Source organism: Notolepis coatsorum (assembly GCF_963971535.1).
Source record: "Notolepis coatsorum genome assembly, chromosome: 4".
Classification (NCBI taxonomy): Eukaryota; Metazoa; Chordata; class Actinopteri; order Aulopiformes; family Paralepididae; genus Notolepis; species Notolepis coatsorum.
The window spans coordinates 31,250,805-31,260,553 of NC_140168.1; the positions used below are offsets into that span (position 1 = coordinate 31,250,805).

The window sequence follows — 9,749 nt, forward strand, 5'->3', positions numbered from 1 at the left end:
CTGGAACGTTTTACGCCCGTTTCTCCAAACGCGATGACGAAAAGTGAAGCGGGACAGTCAGTCACCTATAGACAGTGTCTACTTTATTTATTATCCCCCAACTTCCCCAAGTGCCCTGCTGTAATACGCAGATAGCGGTGGTCTTTTTATGCCATATTATTACACAACAATTTACTATTTGTACCAAATAGACTGCTGTGATTATTACTGCAACATAAGCTATACCGTATCTCTATAACAGTTATCATTATTTAAGTGCCCCTTTGATGATATCTCACGCGATGCGACACGACGTTTCCAAATTCCATTGTGGGATATGAAGTTGTTTTGGAACGACGAGAGCGGAGAGAGGAGACTGTAAACCAACGAGAAGAATGTGGGTGTGTGTTGAATAACATACCGTGAGTCTGCTGGACGTTCCCGTTGTATTCCACCGGGTGGCGACATCACCACCATTATCATCATCAACATTCTCCTCCTTGTCACCACCTGGCTGGCAGTGTGTCCGGCTAGAGGCGGCATGTCTAGCCTGACACACTGCCAGGTAGTGACTGACAATGAGGAGATGATGATGATGATGATGGGTCTGAATCAGAATCGGGCCAAGGGCATACCCAAACCCAAATGAGAGGCCTCAAGAGTGAATAGCGTCCGGTCCCGACTCCCCAGTGCTATATAGTTATTGCTGTGCCGAATAATCAAAACAGTTACACAACATTAATCAACAAGTTATTTACAGGGAGGGGGGACCCCTGAATTGTTGCACCCAAATCTATTATGATCCAGTTCTGACACATACTATAGGCGTTTTATTTAGTAAATGGTTTTACAAATGAGATGCCTAGCTATGTTAAAGTCATCCTTGCGACATTGAATGTGTATTCACGGGAAAGCGTAGTATACATTATTAGTATAGTTGTAACATATTAGGGTTCTTATACTCTTCTATAAGAATGACCAATAGTGGCCAGTAGAGGGTGTTGACACTCTAGCTATAGGCTATATGTAATATCCAAAACATTACAGTATTCACTGAATTGAATTGCATGTAATTATGCCCTTTTCACAGTGACCTTTGGACATGTCACCTCAGGGTAAATTAATGGTGTGATTAACAACGTTGTTTGTGGTCCTGTTCCGTTTAGGTATGTAACAGCCATTCCAGTGAGACAGCGTGTACAATACCAGGGTCCTCTGGTACATACTGTATGGAACGGGGCCATAGTTAATGTTATTAATTACGTAAACCTGTGTAAATGGCTGCATTTATATAGCGCATGCAAGGTGCCAGCAACCTGCAAATCGGGAGCAATTAGGGGTTAAGTGTCTTGCTCAAGGACACATGTGACTTGTCCCACCAGAGGCGAGAATATATTAGACCACTGCTACTCGCAATTTAAAGATGGTTACAAGTCACAGGCTCGTAGTCCATTCGGCAAATCTGATCATGCCGCCATATTTCTTTTATGCCAGAGTACAGACAAAGTCTCAAGCACGTTCCCGTAGTAACGCGAGAAGCGAAGCTGGACTGTGTTCTGAGTCCCCTCCTCTACTCGCTGTACACACATGACTGTGTGGCACAGCGGAACAACAACACAATTATCAAGTTTTCTGACGACACAGCTGTGGTGGACCTGATCTCTGCAAACGACGAGAGGGCCTACCTGGAAGAGGTAGAGGACCTGGCGCGATGGTGTCAGGAGAACAGCCTCTCCCTGAACGTCAGCTAAACGAAAGAGATGATTGTGGACTTTAGGAGGTCGGGGGCCAGGGACTACAGTCCCCTCAGCATCGACGGGGCACCGGCAGAGAGAGTGAGCAGTTTTAAGTACCTCGGAGTCCACATATCCGAGGACTTGACATGGACCACACACATTGACAGTGTAGTGAAGAAGGCATGGCAACGCCTCTATTTCCTTAGGTGCCTAGGGAAGTTCAAAATGAGTCAGAAGATCCTCAAGAACCTCCTGGTTTGGGAATAGCACCGCAGAAGACCACAGCAGACTACAGAGAGTGGCCCGTTCAGCCGAGCGCACAATTGGAGGTGGGCTTCCCACTCTCCAGGACGTTTATAACAAGAGTTGCAGGGCCAAGGCTAAGAGAATAATCAAAGACTCTAGTCACCCAAAGTAACAACTGCCTCTTTGAACTGCTGCGGTCAGGCATGCGCTACCAGAGCCTCATGGCCAGTACAGAGAGACTCAGAAGGAGCTTCTATGCCCAGGCCATCAGGATACTCAATGACACTATGTAACAACCCATCATCTACACACACTGCACACACATCCACATGTACACACTCACTTTAAACAAACACTCACACCTTACCACTCACTTTATTCACTTTAGACTTTATATTTATCTATTATTAAAGAGATTTGCACCACATTCAAATCAAATAAAATGTATTTGTAAGGCCCGACAACATACGTTAATGTCCCCATGGGCCGGACACATCTTCTTTAAACAAGTCAAGAAGAAACATCACAATAAGTCAAGAAACAAAACAAGAACACCATAAGGTCCAACACATTTAAAATAAATGCAAAATAAATGAATGCACAGCGAGTAGAGGAGGGGGCTCAAAACACAGCCCGTTACGTGAACGCGCTTGAGACTTTGTCTGTACTCTGGCATAAGAAATATGGCGGCATGATCAGATTTGCTGAATGGACTACAAGCCTGTGACTTGTAACCGTCTTTAAATTGCGAGTAGCAGTGGTCTGCAGTGGTGAATCACTACCCACCTTCAAAAACACTCTCAAAAAACACCTACGGGAGACTGCAATTCGAAACTGGCCCCTACAAATATCCTAACCCAGTTGCACAGTAAATGAACAAGTATGGCTTTGTCAGTATTCGAATGTACAGTGTACAGTGTCCCCCCCCCACCTCCAATGTACAGCCCCCCACCCACCCACCCAACCCCACCCCACCTACCCAACCTCCTCCAATGTACAGTTTCTACATCAAATGTATATACACTCTTATTCTGGACTCTTTTTGTATCACAAACAGTACTGTATTTGCAAATCTGGTATGTCATAAATGTATAGATGTAGCAGTACTGTCTATCTGTATGTTGTGTATGTCATATATGTTATGATGAATTGAAAATGGGGGACCCTGATGTAAACAAGACGAAAGTCTTTCTCTGGTCTGCATCCCAACAATTGTATGTATTGAGCCGTACTGTATTGTACCCATTCTGCAATCTGTTAAAAAACTTTTCAATCAATCAATCAATCAATCAATCAATCAATCAATCAATCAATCAAAGTCTAATATATTCTCGCCTCTGGTGGGACAAGTCACATGTGTCCTTGAGCAAGACACTTATTCATACCTCATTTGCACCCTACCCAAAGTTTTGTACTTCTGCATTCTACCTCACTGTTACTCATTTTACTCTGTATTGTATATTGTATTATGTATATTGACTTTACCTACTTTTCCCTTCTTACATTTGTTTTACTTACTTTCTCTTTACTGTATGTAGCACACTCTTAGGGGCTCAGAAGAAACAAGCATTTCATTAAAAAGTATTCTGTATTTTGTTCTGACAAATAAAAACAAACTTGAACTTGAACTCTCTGACATGCTGCCCAGGAGGAGCGGGAATCCAACCCTGTGAGTGTTTGCAGCTTTGTCTAAACAGGTTTGTAATCAGTGTTTTTGTGTCGCTAGAAAATGACTATACAACACTGGTATGCTTGTGTTTATATATCAACACCGTGAGCAAACACCTTGATACCAAGGTGCCTTTGCCAACTTGGTGCCAACCAACGTCATGTTCAGACATTCACCTCACCCCTGCCCACTTTGACAACCTAGGATGGCTTAGAGTAGACGACAGAGTACAGCAACTTGCAATGGGCCTGGTCTACAAGATACACTACATGACCAAGGTACCCATGTACATGTCAAAATACTTCCCAAAGGTCAGTGAATACCATGATCACAACACCAGAGGGAGCTCCACAAATCTTGTTAAACCCAGATTTGGCTCAAACAAGGGACTAAACACGTTTCGCAATTATGCCACATCAATGTGGAACGCCCTACCCAAAGCTGTAAAGGAATGTGAATCACTACCCACTTTCAAAACCACTCTCAAGGAACACCTACGGGAGACTGCAATTCGAAAATGGCCCCTGTAAATGTCCTAACACAACCCCCTCCAATGTACAGTAAATTACCTAGTATGGTTTTGTCAATATTCCAATGTACAATTTTGCTTGTTTGTACAGTGCCCCCCCCCCCCCCCCCAATGTACAGTTTGCTTGTTTATACAGTGTTTCTCCCCCCCCCTCCCCCACCTCCAATGTAAATTACCCAGTATGGTTGTCAATATCCCAATGTACCCAACCCCCCCCACACAACCCCACCCAACCTCCTCCTATGTACAGTTTTTACGTCAAATGTATATACTCCCTTTTCTGGACTCTTTTTGTATCACAGACAGTACTGTATTTGCAAATCTGGTATGTCATAAATGTATAGAGTACTGTCTATCTGTATGTCATGTATGTCATATATGTCCCGATGAATTGAAAATGGGGGACCCTGATGTAAACAAGATGAAAGTATTTCTCTGGTCTGCATCCCCTTAACAATTGTGTGTATTGAGCTGTACTGTACTGTACCCATTCTGCAATCTGTTAATAAACTTTTCAATCAATCAATCAATCAATCAATCAATCAATCAATCAATCAATCAATCAATCAATCAATCAATCAATCAATCAATCAATCAATCAATCAATCAAGAGGGTTTTCCCCTTTCGTGTCGCCCTCTCCGCCAGAGGGCGTCATCAACTCACCGTCCCGTCCTTCACATGCCAGTGGCCACCCACCCCTCAGACTCACAGACTCGCCGAAACAGCAAGCGGTGTCTCTAGAAGCGCTCACTCCAGCAGCTCGGGTGGCACAGACGCGCTCCTTGAGGACGCGGGAATGCCAGGCGCTTCGAGATCACCGACCTAGTAAAGAGCTTCTATTCGAACCATTTGGCACGAAGACAACATCTCATCTGAAGCATGACATGTTGGATTAATAGGGGGTAGGCTAAAGGAGGAGGGTGGTGGATCACCGTTTGCGACCCGTGTCCTGCTGTCTCCTGCCGGGGGTCGCGCTCTGTTTTGCATTGAAGACCCCCGTTATTCTCGACATTTATACTGGAGAACATCATGGACGCTTTAAATGGAAATACGTTTGAGGAAGTCTCCGAATGTCCAGAAGAGGAGGAAGTCGACCCCAGAATCCAGGTAATATATTCTTTTTGTTAAAAAAAACAACTTAAAAAAAAAAGAAACTATTTATTTGTTTTGGCCAGCTGTGACCACCAACAAAGTTCTATTGAATTCAAATTGAAAGGTCATTATGTTATCTCAAGTAGCCTAGTGGACTGCTTTCAGTCTAGTTGAAGTCATATTTATATAGCAATGAATGTCATTTTAAGACTAGATTCAAGGTTATTCCCCTTCTCTCTCTTTCTCTCTCTCTCGCCTCTCCCCCCCGGCCCCCCCCCAACCCCCTCCAAATTACCTAGTATGGTTGTCAATATCCCAATGTACAGTTTTGCTTGTACAGTGTTCCCCCCCCCCCCCCCCCCCCCAACCCCTCCCTACCTAACCCCCCCCCCCCCCCCCCCACACACACACAACCCCACCCAACCTCCTCCAATGTACAGTTTTTACGTCAAATGTATATACTCCCTTTTCTGGACTCTTTTTGTATCACAAACAGTACTGTATTTGCACATCTGGTATGTCATAAATGTATAGATGTAGCAGTATACTGTCTATCTGTATGTCATGTATGTTATGATGAATTGAAAATGGGGGACCCTGATGTAAACAAGACGAAAGTCTTTCTCTGGTCTGCATCCCCTTAACAATTGTGTGTATTGAGCTGTACTGTACTGTACCCATGCTGCAATCTGTTAATAAAGTTTTCAATCAATCAATCAAGCCTGTTTCACTCTCCCAAGCAAGCACGTGTTTTTAATGTTCCAAAATCATAATTCATGTTTCACACAAGTAGACATAAAGGTCCCCCCCACACACACACACTACACACTCCACATAAGTCAGTCAGACAGCACCATGTCAGATCATGTCCTATCTTGCTTGTTTATACAGTGTCCCCCCCCCCCCCCCCAACCACCTCCAATGTAAATTACCCAGTATGGTTGTCAATATCCCAATGTACCCAACCCCCCCCCACACAACCCCACCCAACCTCCTCCAATGTACAGTTTTTACGTCAAATGTATATACTCCCTTTTCTGGACTCTTTTTGTATCACAGACAGTACTGTATTTGCAAATCTGGTATGTCATAAATGTATAGATGTAGCAGTATACTGTCTATACTGCTATAGGCCTATAGCCCTCCATATATTTTGTGCCTCCCTGTCCTGACTCAAAAGATAAACAAGAGAAATTACATGTTTGGAGTGTTTTTAGACTTTGTGTCATTTTGTGTGTGTGTGTGTGTGTGTGTGTGTGTGTGTGTGTGTGTGTGTGTGTGTGTGTGTGTGTGTGTGTGTGTGTGTGTGTGTGACTGTGTGTGTGTGTGTGTGTGTGTGTGTGTGTGTGTGTGTGTGTGTGTGACTGTGTGTGAGTGTGTGTGTGTGTGCGCGTGTGTGTGTGGATGACGCGGACACACAGATGTATTGTATCCCTGACAACTGTCTCTCCCTTCTTTTCTCTTCTGTTTTTCTCCACTCCTGACCCACTCTGTCCTCCCTCTGTTCCCCCTCTTCTCATTTTCTCCTCCTCCCTTCGCTGCCTCTGTTTTCTGTAAACAGGGAGAACTGGAAAAGCTAAACCAGTCCACGGATGATATCAACCGCTGGGAGACTGAATTGGAGGTAAGCTTGACCCCCAACACCCACCACCAACCAACCCCACCCTGTCGCCTTTTCCCTCTCTCTGTTGAAATACATTTTCCAGCTGCCCCCCCCCCCCAAGCCACAGACTCAGGAATTTACAGAGGGGGGAATCTGAACGAAAAAGTGGCTCTCAGACAAAGAGGTCAATCTCAGTCCTGTTTAATAACACTAGCCTAAATCAATGAAGACGTTGTTTTTAGACAGTTAAAACTTCCTGGCATTAAAGGGATAGTTCATACTTACCAATGACGTTGGTAGCGTCCTTCTTCAGCACAATCCATGCTGTTCCTCGTATATTAGCTCCGGCTTAGTTAGCCACAAACGAATGCAAAGTCAATGGGGTCAAGCTCCTGTCTGTACACGCTGGCTGAGGATAGATGAAATCTACTCCATAGTGCAACACATAGGGCTAGATCCACAAAGAATGGATTGCACGGAGCAAGTTGCATCCTTACTTACAATTCATTATGAATTGAAAATGGGGGACCCTGATGTAAACAAGACGAAAGTCTTTCTCTGGTCTGCACCCCCTTAACAATTGTGTGTATTGAGCCGTACTGTATTGTACCCATTCTGCAATCTGTTAATACAATTTTCAGTCAATCAATCACCGTGCAGATTGATTGATTGAATGAAAGTTTTACAGTTTTGTACAATTTATTATTTAATAATAATTTGTCAGTATCAAATTTATCAGTATTTGCTCTTACTAGTTACACAGGTTGAAAAGTACCTAGCGGAAAAAATCTAATCTACGAATTCCAATCTGGCTTCAGAACATCCCACTCCACTGACACATGCCTTCTCTATTTGAACGACCACATCAAACAAGAGGTGGACGCGGGCAAATACTGCGGCATGGTCATGCTGGACCTACAAAAAGCCTTCGACACTGTCAATCACTCTATTCTGATTGACAAGCTAAAAGCAATTTGTTTTGATAGTCTATCAGTGAGCTGGATGCAATCCTACCTGGAGGGGAGAGAACAGATGGTGGAGGTAAACGGCACCCTATCCCCCCCCCCCTCACAGTGAGCTGTGGTGTTCCACAAGGAAGCATACTAGGACCGCTACTGTTCCTAATTTATGCAAATGACATGTCGTCAGCTTGTGACTGCAACTTGTTCTTGTTCGCAGACGACTCAGCCCTGCTGGTCTCTGACAAGAACAAGTTACAGGTTGAAAAAACCCTCAGCTCGGAACTAGGCAAAATCTGCATATGGCTCGCTGATAACAAACTATCATTACACATGGGCAAAACAGAGTCCATTCTCTTCGGTTCAAATAACAAACTCAGCAAGACCGACGGCTTCTCAGTTACAGTGGGTGACAATATTATCACAAGGAAAGATGAAATTACCTACCTGGGTTCCATCCTAGAGGCTAATCTTTCCTGTGATAAAATGGCATCCAATGTAATAAAAAAAAAGTCAACCAACGAACTCGATTCTTGTACCGGATCTCCTCTCTGGTAAACAAGAATACCCTGAAGACTCTGACAGGAGCACTCATTCAAGGGTACTACGACTATGCTTGCACCTCATGGTACCAAAGCACCTCAAAGGCGCTAAAAACAAATTACAAACATCTCAAAACAAACTGGTAAGACTACTGCTTGACCTTACTCCTAGAACCCACACCTCACCCCTGCCCACTTTGACAACCTAGGATGGCTTAGAGTAGACGACAGAGTACAGCAACTTGCAATGGGCCTGGTCTACAAGATACACTACACGACCAAGGTACCCATGTACATCATCACAAATCATGTTAAACCCAGATTCGGCTCAAACAAGGGACTAAACACGTTTAGCAATTATGCCACGTCATGTGGACGCCCTACCCAAGCTGTAAAGGAATGTGAATCACTACCCACTTTCAAAACCACTCTCAAAGAACACCTACGGGAGACTGCAATTCGAAACTGGCCCCTGTAAATGTCCTAACCCAACCCCTCCAATGTACAGTAAATTACCAAGTATGGTTTTGGCAATATTCCAATGTACAGGTTGCTTGTACAGTTGTACAGTGTTCCCCCCCCACCCTCCTATATGTTTATACCCATCTTAATCACCTGTACATTGTATATCGCTATTGCACTTTACTATTACATTTGCACTCTGGTTGGTTGCCAAACGTGTAATGTACTGGTGAATCTAATCTAATTCATCTAAATGTCGAGTGAAATTAGAATATTTTAAACTGTGAAAATAAATGTCATTGAAACGTCGTATTTCCAGAGCAGTCCAAACACCCAAGTGTGCCACCTTCCTGACCGGGCCTTCCTCCGTTCAGAAAAACAACAAGCCAGGCGTTTCCCACAGAGTTCACCGGGGGAAAGGGTTGTAAATTCAGCTGTCAAGGAAACTCAAACCGTGGTAGCTCTCTCTCTCTCTCTCTCTCTCCTCTCTCTCTCTCTCTCTCTCTCTCTCTCTCGCTCTCTCTCTCTCTCTCTCTCTCTCTCTCTCTCCTCTCTCTCTCTCTCTCTCTCTCTCAATTTCAATTCAATTCAAATGGACTTTATTGACACGGAAAACATAGGTTTACATTGCCAAAGCAAACAAAACAAACCAATCAAACAGAGAAATCAAAAGGAAATCAGTACATTACAGAAGGAATTTCTCTCTCTCTCTCTCTCTCTCTCTCTCTCTCTCTCTCTCTCTCTCTCTCTCTCTCTCTCTCTCTCTCTCTCTCTCTCTCTCTCTCTCCCCGTTGCATTTAGGCTAAGGTCACAGTGGAAAGGAAGGCTTGCGTGTCCAACACAAGCGAAACATTCCAGAGTGGATATGTGGGTCCGTCTCTCTTTCCTCAAACTAGGCTCTTCTTTCTGTTTCTCATTAGAACTCCCACTC

General features: G+C 44.0%; 2 protein-coding genes across 2 annotated transcripts in view; one reads left to right on the forward strand and one right to left on the reverse strand.

Annotated features, from left to right (window-relative positions):
- mturn (maturin, neural progenitor differentiation regulator homolog (Xenopus)) overlaps positions 1-348 on the reverse strand; it is a 21,813-nt gene extending 21,465 nt beyond the window's left edge. Inside the window, exon 1 of the mRNA XM_084312912.1 lies at positions 1-348. This exon is cut by the window's left edge and continues 495 nt beyond it. The gene's annotated coding sequence lies outside the window, so the exon portion shown is untranslated.
- A 4,585-nt stretch (positions 349-4,933) lies between these two features.
- Positions 4,934-9,749, forward strand: part of sh3bp5a (SH3-domain binding protein 5a (BTK-associated)) — a 35,278-nt gene continuing 30,462 nt past the window's right edge. The window contains 2 exon segments of the mRNA XM_084313481.1: positions 4,934-5,267; positions 6,814-6,876. Of these exon segments, the coding sequence (XP_084169607.1) occupies positions 5,190-5,267; positions 6,814-6,876 (141 nt within the window). The 5' untranslated portion in view covers positions 4,934-5,189.